General features: G+C 35.2%; 1 protein-coding gene across 1 annotated transcript in view; it reads right to left on the bottom strand.

Annotated features, from left to right (window-relative positions):
- Positions 1 to 6,822, bottom strand: part of LOC6047737 (histone-lysine N-methyltransferase trithorax) — a 113,994-nt gene extending 107,172 nt beyond the window's left edge. The window contains exon 1 of the mRNA XM_038264934.1: positions 5,898 to 6,822. Coding sequence (XP_038120862.1) covers positions 5,898 to 6,227 — 330 coding nt within the window. The 5' untranslated portion in view covers positions 6,228 to 6,822. The remainder of the gene's footprint in view (positions 1 to 5,897) is intronic.
- Positions 6,823 to 16,695: the final 9,873 nt, after the last annotated feature.

Genomic DNA, 16,695 nt, shown 5'->3' with positions numbered 1-16,695 from the left:
GGCTACAGGGGCTACAGGGAGGTTCTTGAAAATTAGCCGAGGGGGAATGAATCCAAAAAGGTTGAAAAACACTGCTCTAACTTTTCAGAAGACACAAAATCGATCAGAAAAACTGTTCCCAAGATCATATTTCTAAATATTCTAATAGCCTTTTGTATGAAAACTTGTATTGATGACCTTATGATGTTAAATGAATTCTTTGGTCAAAGAAAAAGTACAAAGAATTCACAAAGTTTCATCCAAATAAAAGAAATACAAAAAAAAAACGTTGTCCCAAGTCTCATAGTACTGCTTTATACTAAACTGTGCTCTATAGAAGACTGTCCGAAATTGATTTGAAACCTTCAGATAATCAAGCTTTGGATAATCAGATTTTTAATAATCGAGCCTTCTTATCACTAGCGTGCCCAGCTCTTTGAGGAAGGTGGGGCAATAATATGGATGTTTTGAAAAATACGTCATTTGTGGACACCCCCTGGCCAAATTTAGAACAAAATTCTGAGGATGGTGGGGCAGTTGCCCCATGTTGCCCCACCCTGTGCATGCTAGTGCTTCTTATGTCACCTGGAAAACATAAATAATTTCAAAAAAAGGGTTAGGGTAGGGTAGTCATCAATGAGACACTTTTGGTTTTTAACTTTCAAAGATTTTTCTAATTTTTTCATCAGCATGTTTTAATGAGCTTTTTGTTGCATTTTCTTTCTTTCAATGTGTTCTAACATTGACCAAAATATGAGATCGATCCGACATCTACAGCCAGAGTTATTGAACTGTCTCATTGTAGACGCACTTGGCAGGAACAATGAGACAGCTGGGGAACAATGAGACACACTACGAAGATCAAGATTTTTCTAGTAAAACACCATGTTTTTGTATTGTTCCATTGCAGGTAACTTGCCTTGAACATTTTAGAGCAATTTTGCCAACATGAAACTTTAATTAACAAAAGTTATACTAAAAAGTATTTAAATTTTGTAAAATCCGTATATTTATACCAAACAACTTTGTATTTTTGGTTAAATGAAGTTAAAACTCTATAAATATGCCAAAAATCACTTTTAATTCATGTTTTGAAAGATTTCCATCGATTTTGAAAAGTTTAATGAAGAAAAATCAAAGTGTCTCATTGTTACCCATGAGCTGAAATGAGTGGGGAACAATGAGACAGTCCTGGATACTGGGTATATTCTAAATTTTGGCCAAATCTAATGAAAGGACATTGTAGCCCAACTTAATCCCTATGGAACGACGAAAGAAATTTGAAGAAATATTAGTTTTGGTGTTAATGGCAGCCTACGAGCGAAAAAGTAATTTTTGTCCATAATTTACTTTTACACCCCAGAATCAAACTTTTATGAATAACTTTTCAAGGGAACGTCCATAACCAAAGCCACTATAATGGCAGACGTGTATCCAGTAGACACACCTTTCCCCCAAATATGAGCCTGATTGGTTGAAACTACGACTTGTGAGAGCCATTTTATCATTGTTCCCCGTGTCTCATTGATGACTACTCTACCCTATTAGTGTCGAGTCCTTTCAACGACTCTAATTACAGTTTTAAAAGCCAACGATTAGAATCAAATATTTCACCACTCGCTCTCTCCAAAAATCAAAGAACAAAAAAAGAACACTCCCAAAGCTCACCACATGCGCATGATTAATCTTTTCTGCGCGCCCCTTTTTTTCAAGGGCAATAAAAATTCTTACGTTTTTACTACGAGAACGCACACACAAAACCCACTCCAACAGCAGATTTACGAGGTTTTCTGGAAAGAAAACGGAAATAAAGCCGGCGCACCACGTACACGTACGATCGTGGTTTTTGAGCAGTTGTGCTGTTCCATTCAAGAAAGCCCTTCAACTTTCTGGAGAAGAATAGACTTGGGGACGACAACACCGTCTTGAGGAACAACATGGATAAAGAAACCGTTTGTTTTGACGAAATTTCCTGAATTTTCTTTTATGTGATTTGTTTTTTTGGTGTGTTTGTGACAGTTGATCTACATCACACAAACGAAAAAAAAAAAACTTTCAGGTTCAACGTATTCCCCGTGTACAAAAATTGATTTTGACGATTGAGTCATCGTCTCATCGTAACCCCGAAAGTTTTTTTCTTTTTTCATTATTATTATGTGGGAAAACGAGGGGGAGGACAGCGTAGTTGCTCGAGCAAAATTTTGCGCACTATTTTTATTTATTTTTTTGCTCCTAAATTTTTCATGCAACCCGAAAAATGCACGACCACACTTGCGCTACCTGTGCATGTGTGCGGAGATAGACGAATTGCAGCACGCGCTCGTGTGTCTATTAAGAGGGCGCTACTGCTGGCTTCGTAGTCGCAGTCTTCGTCAACTTTTAGTCTTTTTCGGATGTTTTTTTTTTTGTTTGCGTTTCATTGACGCGCTCTCAGTACGGGTTCATACAAGCACATTAAGCGCAGAACATTCCCAAGGAAAGGTATTGGAAACGACGACGGTGACACGCACACACACACCTTGATATGCGCGATGACGACGGTAGAGGAGGTGCCAGTGGTGCCAGGTTGGACCAGTTTATGGTATTTAAATTACGCCAAATTATGTCAAACCATGTCGTGAGTAAATTTTCAAAACAACCTATGAGTCACGGGTTTCCTATGCAGATAAGACCTTTTGAAAATTTAATCTAGATTTAATCATGATAGTTCTGAGCCAAAAATGAGGCTTTCTTTGAAACAATAAAAGACTAAAAATATGACAAAATAACTAAAACATCATCTTTTCATTATGAAAATTATAAATATCATCTATTGCATAGAAGGCCATAACAAGACAGCGAGCAAGAGAGCAACGCTGTCGGTTAATGTGCATTCATTTATTAAAGTTTACTTTTGTTCTGGAGAAAGAGAGCGGGAGTGAAGCATAGGAATAGGAGGAAAGAGAGTTGCTCTCTTGCTCACTATCTTATCCTGAGGATGGATGATCTTATGTTGTTCAAGAAAAATAATCGTTTGGTTGTGATTAGTATGCTATATGAAATTTGACAACGTTATCAGCTACCGGAAAAATGGTAATCCACATTTCATTGCAAAAGGTATCATCATCAAAAGAAAATCTTTGGTACATCAAGAGAAAAAAATCCGAAGGGAGCATGGCTCTCCTCTCTCGCGCACGAAAGATCGGTAAAAAGAATCTAAAAAAATCATCATCTTGATTATTCGGCGGAACATCTTTTTCACTACTACACTTGCAAGTTTAACGTCACACGTCGAAAAATGACCTGTCACATTTTGTAGATGGGCAATGTGTGTAAACAAAGTTAAATACATTTTTTTGAGTGGTGCTGACAAGGAAATTCACAATAAATCATCAGCAGATTGATTTTCTTGGACAATTTCGGGAGCGATTTTCTTGGAGAATTTCGGGAGCGATTTTTTTTGCGTGATTTGCCTCCTCTCTTTTTCTCAGGTGAAGAAAGTTCGCAAGCGAAATTTATTTTTTCGCGATTATTCCATCCCTGGTTGTAGGTATACTTTGTGTTTGACCTGTTGTATGAAATGCTTTTAACACTTAGAGGATATAAATGGCATTCCGTTCCTTACATTTTAAATAGTGCTATGCCTCATACAAAGCCAATGATTATGCCCCTAATTGAAATGTAAGCGTCTGTTTGTAAAATGCTCATTCAGTTCAAAGTCATGTTTGCATAATGTTGCTTATCAAGACATTTTTATTATTTTACATTTAGGTAAATTTATCTCATATTTTGCATGTATAAAATTTGATTTCTTTTACAGTAGATTTCTGGTTTTGAAAGCATTCCTATTTCCCAATAAATTTTGGATACAACAATCACATTTTTTTTATGGATTTCTACGTGCAAAAATAAACTGGATTTAAAATGTTAGTCTATCTTTCAATTTTTAAAATAACATGAATCATTAATTGCTTTACACATTTTACACATTAGTACTCATTACAGTGAATTTATGAAATATTCTACATTCTTCATTATTACGTCTTTTCCGATCTGTGGTCCTAAAATTCAAAATTGATTTAGCTTTTAAGGGTGCACAGCAACAAAGGAAGTTTTTGTCTTTTATTCCAAAATTGACAAACTTACGGACCCAATCCTGCAACAATCTGATTCTAAAAATGGGCAAATTTTACTTTAGGAGGTGCATAGTTCGATAGTTCCCGTAGTTCCGAAAATACTAAAATATCTGTAACAAAAATCTTGGTGCAAAAGCTCTGGTTGATGTGCACCGTTAATCAATTTTGCATTTCAAAAGCCCTTGCTTGATTGTAGGGCATTTAAAGATTAAACTTAATAGTTTTTGGTTTTTCAATGAAAATTTCAATTTATGACAAAAAAAGTAAATAAAAATAATAAATTCAATCGAATCAAAAATCCAATTTGTTCTGCACGAAGAAATGAGGAAACTTCCATTTCCATCTCGATATCTCGTGACGGAGGGGCGGTACGACCCCTTTTATTTGTCAGGAAATTTACTAAGACACGTTTTTCAGTGATGTGTAGCTCGAAACCGTCAACTTCGTAGCTCGAAACCGTGAAGAGATAGGAACTTGGTGTCAAAGGATCTTTTGTGTAAAATTTGACACCCGATTTAATGGCGCACTCAAATTTTTTAAAAAACGTATTTTTATCAAAAAGAGTTATAAAATAGTTTTAAAATCGCTGCCATTTCGCGTTACTTAACTGTCAAAAATCGTGAAATATGTTATTTTTTGGGAAATTTTATGTACTTTGAGAATCTGAATAAACTCAGAAGGGTATTTTTTCATTTAGACCAAACATTTTCATTTAAAAATTACGTGTTTTTTTGTAACTTTGTCGGGTTACTTTTTTGAATGTAGCAATGTTCTGCAAAGTTGTAGAGCAGAAAAAACTAATGTGTTGATATATAAACATAAGGGATGTGCTTGTTTTATTTACTATTTATCAGAATTTTACGAAAATGTTTTTTTTTCTGAAAAAGTGATGATTTTGACCATTTTTGACCAGTTTTTCGAAGTTTTCACCCCTAAAACTTGATATTGTGCTTTTGAATATATTTTTTCGAAAAGTTTAGTCAATTTTACATCAAAATGACCCTTTGGAAGCTTGTTGTGGCTAGTGCATTGCTAGAATAAGGGGATTTTTCTTTGAAAATATTTTTTGGGTGAGCGGAAGTATCAGGTGTTTCTTTTTTTTTGAAAATTCGGAACATCGGAAAAGTTGGATTTAACAGTTTTGGTTACACCTAAAATCTTTTAAAAAGTGAATAACCTGACCACTCTGCCACAGATTACCGATGGTTTTATCGGGAACACTTCCAGAATATAAATTGAACATTTCCGTGTTGCATACTGAACTTAAGGAAATTTTTCCTAATTTTTTTAAGAGGATTTGGATCTACGATAAAAATTACTAGTTTTGTTTATATGTATGAATTCGTTTAAGACCTAATTTTTATTAGATTTTTTTTTAATTTGATGAAAGTTTAAATGACTAAATGAGTTTAAATTTCTCAAGGTTTCCCGTGAACATAAAAAATACTGGAATAAACAGTCCAGATAGCTCGCTATCATTGACAAGTCATGCAAACAACACCAGAGAAGTCAGCTGTGTATATCAGCACCACTGGCACCGCTGCCGGAATCTCCGTTCAACACGTCAAAATATGAAAACGTAGAGTGGCCTTCCCGAGCCCTCGGGGGAAATTTTTTGACACTATCGAGGCCAACTGCAGCTGCCACATCAAGTCAAGCAGCATACATTACTAGGTCAAATCCCTCTCTGTGGCGAGGTTTAACGTCCTGAACTCCAAAGTTTTTGTGGAATAAACGAAAGGGGGGTTCGCGGGTTATACAAGAAAAATGTCAACACGCTCGGGAGTGTGTACTTGTACTAACCTTACTAACATCTTCATCGCCATCTTGATCAATTTCTTCATTGTCTAATAACGTTGATGCCTTCGGTGACGGCTGCTGCTGCTGCTGATTTTGCTTTTGCTGCTGCTGTTGTTGTTGTTGCTGCTGATGCTGCGAATGTATTGGTGATTGCTGCTGGTGGTTCAACTTTTCCGTGGTCGTCGTCGACGACGAATTTTCCTGGTGCTGGTTGTTGTCCTCATCGCTGCTGCAGCCGCTGGCCAGGGTGCTGAGCCCGGCCCCGGACAGCACCGAGACGCGCTTCTTGTTCACCAAACGGGACGGCTTGCCGGGAAACTTGGACTTTCCCATCGTGGTGGACAACCGGGAACCACGAATTTTTACACATTACTTGCCAGGTTCTGCCCGTGACCGAAAAACTGCACACACATATACAGCCGGACGGACGGACGGACTCGCACGCACACACCTTCTTTAGCTACAATTTTTGGCCAACCAAAAATTTCTTCACAACATTTTGAAACTTTTTCCTTCCTCTGCAACTGAGCTCTTCCTTCAACCTCACACACTAGCGCACCACCTTCTCTCTCAATGTATTGAATTCTTGACTTTTCCTTCGCAAACGATTATGTTGCCTCCCTTTGCGCAGCATAAAAGCAGCTGCATTTATTGCATATCGGGGCTGCAAATTAGCTTTGCATTCTCCAAGTAGTGCGTATACCCTTTTCTTGTTTGCTTGCTCGCTACCATTCAACAAAATACAAGCACAAACATCTAGGCAAAACTCTACTGCTGCTGCTGCTACTGAATGGCACAAACACCACCAATCCACACACGCACACAAATACACGGGGCGCGGGTAGAACGCGAACACACTCTTCCTGCAGGGTTTTAAAAACACGTCCGATCCGATTGACAGCACTCTGTACACTGAGTTTTGAATGGAGCGCAGGGTTGCCACATTTGATTCTGTATTTTTGATGGTCAAAAATCTGTATATCTGTATCAGGGGGACGAAAATCTGTATTTGGAATCTGTATTGACATTTTTAAACAATTTTTCAAAAAACAAAATATTTTTAATTGTTTTTTAATGGATAGAAATGCTATACAATCTAAAAAGTAATGTTTGGGCTCATCAGGGTTGCGAATGAGCGAGCGAGCCAGAAGCCGTGCTCGCTCATTCATCAGCATGAGGACTTAACAGGTAGCTCGTGCTCGCTCATGCTCATTGCATGCGCTCGCGCTCAATGAGCGCTCATCAGCAATTCAGGTAGATTTTTAGTATTGTAGATTAATCTGGCACAGGCCAATTGGACTGCCACTTTTGAAGATAATTTCATCGCGAAAAAGGGACATGAACTCATCAAAGTTGCATTGCTAAATTAATTTTGGTTAACCGCGGTAAATTTTCATGAAATAATTCGTTGGCGTCGAGCTGTCAAAAATTGATTGCGGTGGATTGCGGGAGATACTTTTCTACCACAGCTTTTTTTGTGTGATCAATGTGGTAATGGTAAATGCTTTAGTGATTTTTTTTAATTCGAAATATTCAAGAAAATTTACCACGATTAACCAAAATCAAATTAACAATGAAACTCTAATATTGTCAGCCTATATTATTTTTCAGAGTTTGATAATTAAGAAAACTAGTATTGATTAAATTCCCGATAAATGAAAAATGGCTGATTCGCAATTAAAGTGTCTTAATTTGCTTAGAATCCCAGACACTCTTTTTAGCTTATTTATCTTTCAAATTTAGAGTAAACTGTCAAGGAACTGAATTTTTAAGTCTTAAATAAGCTGTAAATAGGATGGCAATCGATTTTTTTTATTAAAACATATTTTTACTTGTGAGCACGCTCATTTTACATTTATTTATTTGGATCGGCTCCAGCATATAAATAAGATTATTGATGTGAAAATTATCTAAGACACAGATTTGACATTTATTATGCAAAATTATTTATAAATAAATAACTAAACAAGATGAGGTGCCCGGGAATTAAAACATGACGAAACGTATTATCAAGAAAACATTTTTGTGTTCCTTAAAAGATACTTTTCAGCTTTATTAAATAGTTCACTTTCACGTGTTACTCTATTATTAACTTTAACTCACCACAATATTCCTCTAATTGGTCGCAGTGGTATCAAGGCTCAACAAAAAAAAAAAACTTTATTTTTTATTAATCGAATTATTTCCACACAGTTAAAAAAGGGTACATTTGGAAGGTGTAATTTTGTAAGGTTGAATGTTACCTCGATTTAGACTGAAAAAGTGGCATTACACCAGAAAAGTGGTAAAATGACACATTTTCAGAAGTAAATTTACGCATTTTTCTAACATAAAAGATGTACCCCTTCCCAGATGTAATCTTACTGTGTTTTTTTTACTGAGTAATGATCTTAATGTAACACCTTAACTCTGACTCCAAAACAAGCTTCAAAACAAAAATTATGAAAAATAACTTCATCCAATATTATTAAGATTAGCCTATTCAAGCCTCCATTTAAAAAAAACAACCTCGAAGTTCTGCTGAAAAAAAAAGTTATTATCGTTTACCCGGTATTTATCGTTTACCGCTCATTTTGCTCAATGAGCAAAAATGAGCGCGAGCAATGAGCATTTTCGCTCATAAAATAAATGAGCAAACACGAGCACGAGCAAACGTGAGCTAGCTCGCAGCGCGCTCCTCCTCACGAATGAGCGAAAAATGCTCGCTCATGAGCGGATGAGCGCTCAAAATCGCAACACTGGGGCTCATCCAGCAATTGAAAAAAATATTTAAAGAATTAAAATTATTTTATTTTAATAAAAAATCGGGAAAATCTGTAAATCTGTATGTTTTTCTTAAAATCTGTATTTCTTTATATACAGATTCTGTATGACCTCATCACCTCAAAAATCTGTAAAATACAGATAAATCTGTATTTGTGGCAACCCTGATGGAGCGGAGCGACCAAGGTGAGCAGATGTCAGGCCTTGCTTGGCCGCCGGAGAGAGCGCCGCTGAAGACGTTCTCTCTCGCAGTCACGTGGAGCGCACAGCACTGTCGAGCAGGTCGAGTTCGCTGATGGAAAGTGCTGGAAAGGGTTTTTGAACTGGAAGTTGGGCGTCTACGGTTGGGGACGCTGGCAAAGATCCTTTGACCAGTTCATGCGTCTTCACTGTATTCGGCCAACCGTTTGTACTCCACCGTAGATCTTTCGTAGCACGTTCCGTTCGATAACTGAGACAGTTCTAGTTTTTAGGACGTAGATGACAATCGGTCTAATCAATGTTTTGTACATCGTCAGCACTGTGCGAAGTTGCAATCGATCAGAAGTCAAGCTTTTCCGTAATCCAAAGTAGGCACGATTTCCAGCATAAATACTAATGCGGGTTTTATTGCTGATGTCGATGAAGGCGCTTCCCAGTACATCAATTAGGTCATGACTCTATCAGTAGTCCTAATAACCTGCTCCTGACTCTATCAGTAGTCCTAATAACCTGCTCGATTATTTGACCTGCAAAAACAAAATTAAGGCGTTAATTATGGTCTTTGTTTAAAACTAGTTTTTATGAGAACAATATGTTGAAGGGTCATAAACTGAAGTCGGGAATATGACAAAAAAAAAAACACTACAAACGCGATTTTCAACAACCAATCTATCCTTTTTGCTGAAGTGGCAGTTCACGTCAAGTAAGAGGGGGATATACTGCTCATCACATAAATTCCATTTTTATCTTCCTGTTTATTATTTTATTTATTTGATTATGATAGCTTGGATTTTGCACTGATCTTAATATATTTTATTAATCAAGTGTTTCTGTTTTATTTTATATGACTATTATTAAAAAATAGCTAAATTTCAACCAACAACGACCAGCTTTGAATGAATGTTCTGTTTCATTCTGTTTAATTGCATGATTTTGATTTATTGCGAAACCTTTGATATCTTAAAAAAAAAACAAATCCAAAAACTATCCAGATATAAAACGAAGATGGCGTTACGAATGTTGCATACCCGAAATGTCAAATCACGCAGTGGTACCAACATTACAAAAAAAAGTATGCTATGACATGACAGCCACACTTTCTTCCTAATGTTGGTACCACTGCGCGATTTTGACATTTCGGGCGTTCACCGTTCGTAAAAGCCATCTTCGTTTAAAAATCTGGAGACATTTGAAAAAAAATCTACTGTATGTCTACTTCTTAAGGGACCAACCACAAACCACGTGGCCACTTTTTTGAAATCTTAGACTCCCCCCTCCCCCTCTTGGACAGTTTCCATACAAAACAAATCGTGGTTTAGATGCTTTGGTGGATTTTTGACAGTTCGAATTATTCCAAGAAAATCCACCGCGGTTAACCAAAATCAAATAAACAATACAACTTTGATCAACATATATTTTCCCACGATTTCCGCCATCTTGCAATTAAAAATTCTAAACCACTTCAGAAACGTCAGCCTGCATAAATTTTGCTTTGTTTGCGAATTTGTCGCAAATAAGTGAGCGTTTGTGTGTTTGTTTGCCATAGTCTAATACCTCCTTAAGACTGTCTTTAAGTCTAAATTTTCAATTCGTCGCTTGTCTTGTAGGGGAGTTGGGGGTAAGACGGTCATGCGCTTGTTTTACTACTAAACATGATAAAAGTTACCCAAATATTTAAACAAACAAACAAATAAATATTTAATGATACTGTACCTTAGGTTTAATAAGTTACCCTGAGTCACTTTTTGCAAAACAAAAAAAGTGATTTGTTAACAAAACTTTGATAATTAAGAAAAAAAAATCGTAATCATTAGTGTGACGTAATATTTATCATTTGAAAAAGTGCTTTGTATAAAAACGTTTTGGAGCATATTACTAAAAGCTTTTCATTTCACAATGTCCTTAACAATATCAGATACAAATATTAGGTTTTTTTAGATAACCAGTTGCAAAAAACGATGGCCGTCTTACACCCGCAAGAGGAGGTAGAATCGAAAAAGCACATTTCAGTGACAACTTTTCAAAAGGGCGGAACCCTCAGATGTAAACAAAATGGATTTTCGGCAGAATCATGTAAAGCGAACAAAACTGATTCTAAAACACCCTCCAACATCTCAAAATTCCGAAAATACGTAGTTTTACAAGCAAAAAACAAAAGGGCTAATCAACAACATCAATCAAAACAACCAAAATTGAGTTTCCGCCCTTGTGTTTTCACCCAATCACGAGGGGCGAATGTAGTGTTTTCTGCAAGTTCCGACGTATATTTAGAAACACTAAATTTTCGTTATAATTTAGTGAATTTTAACCTGACAAACCTCAAAATGGATCAAAATGTATATTTTTGATGTCTCTGACCACAATTCTACAAGAAACACAGATTTTTGTGATCCTAAATACATAACTTATTAATTTGAATTATTGTACACTGAAAGCCCGACCATGGTAATTTTAAGAACATTTGCTAAAAATGCTGCTTATTAAATTAACTGCGGCTTTTTTGTAAAAGTAAACGCAAATATGGTAAAATGAACCATGCTTCCACAAAATTGCATGGTAGCAATTACGAAATCATTATCATTCTCTCCATATTGGAGGGTTAAAATTACCATACCGCTCACGACATAGTAAAACTGACTGCGTTAATCAGTCAATCCAAGCACGGAATGTTTTTAGCCAAAATACGTCGGTGCGTGTTCTCAATTTAACCCTACAATATGGTAGCAACTACCATGGTTGGGTTTTCAGTGTAGTATCGGATCTGGTCTGGTTTTACAATCTAGACATGAAGGTCCATAATTTACCGGTTCTTGGGACATCCGGGGATTCTGGGTCGAGCAGTTGCAGGAAAAAATGTTATTATAGGGAGGTTTAGGAGGAATGCCGTACAAAATCATCGTCTCCGTAACCATTGAAGCTACGCAAAGATTGAGAAGGCAGGATGGTGTCGCGGGGAGGCCTAGTCGTCAGCTGCCATGTCTCCCACTTCCGGCGGGGACACCCCAAGGAACGCCACTCCAATATAGACCACATCCTCAAACCAACTTGCTACTTACTGTGTATCATAGCCGTGATCTTTGCTCAACGATTCTTGGGCTTATTAGGACTCCTTCTGAAGGCTTTCTAGACCCATTTTTTATCACTGAGGTCGCAAATATCACTGTATTATCACTGACTGTAACGTTTCTCAGTGATGAAATAGTTGTTTCAACACTTTTTTCTTTAAAAACCCGAAAATGAAAAAAAAAACACACACACACACACAAGGGCGAATCGGTTGTTTACTTCTGCTTTTTGGCGTAACCTGACGGGCGATACCGTTGTTTTGATTTGGTGGGTGGCGAATACGGTGGGGCGAAAATGAAGGCACGCTCTTCTAAAAGGCGTAATTTCTTTTTCTCAAATTTTAATAGCAAAAACACCTTAATTGATTTCAAATTGCTCTCTATGATGAAATTATTGCTATTTTCTATTACGTATTGACAAAATTGATGGTTTTCATGCTTTTTGTGGAAATAGGAATTGATCGAAATTGCAAAATTTTGCATGTTGTTTTTCCCGAAACGGCAGGATTGTATGTTTCGCCCTTTTGAAATTTGTTTGAAATAAAAAAAGTAAAGAAAAGTTAATTTTAAGATACAAAGTTGGGTCATTTCTATAAAGGAGAAGTTCAACAAAGATCTGTACTAAGCTGGGGTTGAAAATAACGATTTATTTTGATTTCAAATGAGTTTTTACCTCAGGGTGGCCGTCTTACCCCTATTTCCCCTATGTTACTAATTGTCAAAAGATGTAAAATCATGGTCCAATTTTACTGGAGATATTCCGAACTCCGATGGATAACCAATTGGCCAATTTTCAGGGGTTGTTTGGACATATAAGCCCTTTCAGATCCATTTTAAATTTTTAAATTTGATTGAGTTTTGTCTAAGTTACAGCCTTTTTAAGATTTTTGATGTTTTTGAATCTTCAAACTTAGTCCTGGTTTTCCCCACTTCCCGTTGACTTAGAGTGTTCATATTTGGCCCAGACGCTAGTTTTATATGTCCAAACAACACCTGAAAACCCCAGGCAGATTTGTGAGGTTTTGTTCGTGGACTCGCTCTTAAAGGCTTTAATTTCTTAAAGATTAAGACTGAATTCAGTCAAATTTTGATCCATCCCGCGGCAGACGGAGTTTGAGTTGTAGAGGTTTCACAACCTTCACAACAAAGTTTACAAACAAAATTAGATATGTAACAAAAAAAGTTTGCTTACTTCTCTTCTACCTGTGTGGCATCCTCCGGTTCTGGCTCCACCTTGCCGCTGATTGAACCCTCAAACTGGTCATCGATTTAGCCTAAGGAAGCTTGGAAGCCACAATCCGGAACACAGAACTTAGATCGCGAACCCGAAACGAAACCACGAGACACGAACGTCGCGAGAAATTTTTGTTTGTTTTCTTTTCTTTAGTTGTCAACATTGCGTCGTTTGCATGCGTCGTCGCATACGAAAAATTCGAATTTCGAGGTTCGAGCCTCTACTACAAGAAAAGCTTAAAAACCTGCCAAATCATAAGATCAACTGTGACGTTTGAGTCTGAACCAGAAGCTTCAAATTTTAGTTGCCTACGCACAGGCGCTTATTAGGTCTTTTTACCACTGGCAGGGTTGTTACGGACGGCGCGGATCGCGCGGAAGGCGCGTATGGCGCGTATCGCGCGGATCTGGCGCGGATTTGCTGGCTAATTTTGCTCAGGCGCGGATTTCGCGCGGATAGCAATTTTGATAAACAAATTAATTGAGAACGATAGAATTTCTTTCAAATTACAAAGGAAAATATTATTAACAATTAAATAAATTCAATCTTTTTCGTTGAGTGCGAAAACATCAATTTCTAAGAAGTTGTTAATGAAGAAAATTTTCTTCTAAAAATTATTGATTTTTTTCTTAATGCGAAACTTTGAAAAAATCTTCAAGGAGTGATTTTTTAATGTATTGAGATTTGTTATATAAATTTAACATAACATTACAAATCATTATTTTTAAAACATCTGCTTAACAATTCAAAAAAATACCAATTTTATTAAAATCAAAATAACAAAATTCGAAAAATCACATGATTTAAAAAATTTGAAGCTATGAAACTTTTTAGATTTTCTATGTTTTTTCAATATAAAAATTTAAATTTTTAAATTTTTGGTTTATTGAAAAAAATAAAAATTCTATCGCCACTCTGATTCAGGTAGAATTGATTCTAATCCCAATCATCACAACATTACGAAATCCACTTAGAAATCTGTTAAAGTCTCCGTCTAAAAGCGAAATGTAATGTCAAAATTTAAAAAAAATAAGAAATCTGGAATTCAACAATTTGAAATTTCAGAATTTACATATTCAAAAAATAATAAAAAATAGAATTCATTATTAGATATTGTCAAAACTTACAGACTCAATAAACGTAAAAAAGTACGAATTATTAAATTGAAAAATAAGAAAATATTACAATTGTTTTTTGTTAATTTTTTAAGAAAGTTCTTAAGTTATCAAATTATTAAATTATTAAATTATTAAATTATTAAATTATTAAATTATTAAATTATTAAATTATTAAATTATTAAATTATTCAATTATTAAATTATTAAATTATTAAATTATTAAATTATTAAATTATTAAATTATTAAATTATTAAATTATTAAATTATTAAATTATTAAATTATTAAATTATTAAATTATTAAATTATTAAATTATTAAATTATTAAATTATTAACTGCCCACCATTGAAAAAACGGCTAATATCCACTTTTGGCAAAAACGAGATATTAGCACCAGGTGGTAGAGGATGTTCCAACGCATCTTCTGAAACTTGAATTTCCCTAAAATAGCGTTTAGATTTGGCTGCTGATGCGAAAAACCAAACGGCTAATTTGCCACTCTTATGGGAAATTGCCTTGAAGGAGATTTGGTGACAAACACTAAAACGCGTTTTTCTCGGAATACACTGAAAAAACCTAACATAGCAAAATCAAATGTTTTTTCACGTGAGCTACTCCAAAAACCAACACGATAACTTCACGTGATTTTTCTTTGACTCTGACATGCTTTTCATTTCAAATGAATGTGAAAATCATTCAGCTCCAGCTGATCATTAGGAAAAAAACATTCACTCATCTGTTGCATGGTGTTCACGCGGGATTCAAATGAATTTCACTTTGATTTGCCCCAATCGGCTTGTCCTTTGGTTTTGAAGTGGAAGTCACGTGAGATTCAAATGAATTTCATTCTGATTTGCCCTAATCGACTTGTCCATTGATTTCCAAGTGAAATTCACGTTAGTTTCAAATGCTATCGATGATGAAAATTAATCCTAAAGCGAGATGGCAATTTTCAATGGGTACGAGTTGTAGCTCGCACTTTTAATTTGCTCCCGGAAAAAGTGGTTTTTATATTTTAAGTATTTTAGGATTATGTGGTAAGTATTTTCATATATTTTTTTTTGCAGAGTTGAATACTAAGTAGACAATTTTATGCCATTTTCCAGGAAATCACGGATAGGCTAATTTCCAGCGAAACTTAGGGATTTCCATGGAAGAGATTTTTCCAGGACCTCCGTGAGGTGAGAGCTCCGGTGTTTGGCCAAGGAGTCACGGATCGCTGATCGTCCAGAATGTACATCTTATTTTTAAGTGTGAATTGTTAAAGTTGAATTTCTCGAAAAAGTTAAGTTTGTGTATACGTTTAAAAGTTTGTTAAGTTTTATTTATATTTTAAAAATAAAAGGCGAAACTCAAAAACATATGAAACGTATTTTAATAATATGCTACATAAAATATTCACTTGAAACTGAACAGAAAATCATTTGATATTAATGTGCAATCCATTTCATTCCCATAAACATTTCATGTGATAATCATGTGCAATGACACGTGAGGTTAACGTGATTTGCCTTTGAATCTACCACGTCGCGCGATGAATTTTGTTCAAGTGATTTGCACATGACATTCCCATGTAAAGTCGTATGGGGCAGAATCACGTGTGAAACATGTGATATTGCTATGTGTCTTTCTTTCAGTGTACTTGATTTGGCATAATAGCCGAATTTTCAATTATGGGCAGTTAAATTATTAAATTATTAAATTATTAAATTTTTAAAATTTTTAATTATTAAATGATTTAATTATAAAATTTTTAATTATTAAATGATTTAATTATAAAAATTTTTAAATTATTATTTTTTCCCATTTTCTTAGTTGGGATCATTTTCGGAGTCATATTTTAGTTTAGAGAAATTTAGTTAAGAAAATAATAAAAAATTCGTGTTTCAATTTTCCCGAGTAAAGTTTTGGCGAGAATTATCAAGTACTAAATCCCTTGATTTTATAATTTGGTGATTTATTTTATGGTTTTTAGTTTTTATATTTTCGAATTTAAATTTTTTTCCTGAATTTCGTTTTAAAGCAACTATATTTAAAGTGTTGCAAAAAATGGTAATATTGTTTCAGAAATGGCAAAAAATGTTCCATTTGGTACAAGTGGAATATGATTCCACAACTGATCAACGGTACTGATCCAAATGCCTTCTGTATTATTCTTTTTTCGTTTAAAATTTCATTCATTTTTTACTCTCTTCTATGTTTGTCGCGATTTTTTTATATGGCGCGGATTTTTTCTCGACTTTTCCGTAACAACCCTGCACTGGTAATCATGCAGTCTGCTTTTGCTCGACTAGAAATCACTTATATTACATTTTTTGAATTTGAAGCAAATTGGCATATTTTTTTTCGAATTTTCATGCGATGCTGTGAAATTTTTCTTTAAAAAAATGTATTGCTCACAATATAAAAAAAAAACACGA

This window comes from Culex quinquefasciatus, chromosome 3, assembly GCF_015732765.1.
Source record: "Culex quinquefasciatus strain JHB chromosome 3, VPISU_Cqui_1.0_pri_paternal, whole genome shotgun sequence".
In the NCBI taxonomy this organism is placed as follows: domain Eukaryota; kingdom Metazoa; phylum Arthropoda; class Insecta; order Diptera; family Culicidae; genus Culex; species Culex quinquefasciatus.
Note: the sequence above shows the minus strand (reverse complement) of the source record. Positions and strands in the feature narration are given on the sequence as shown.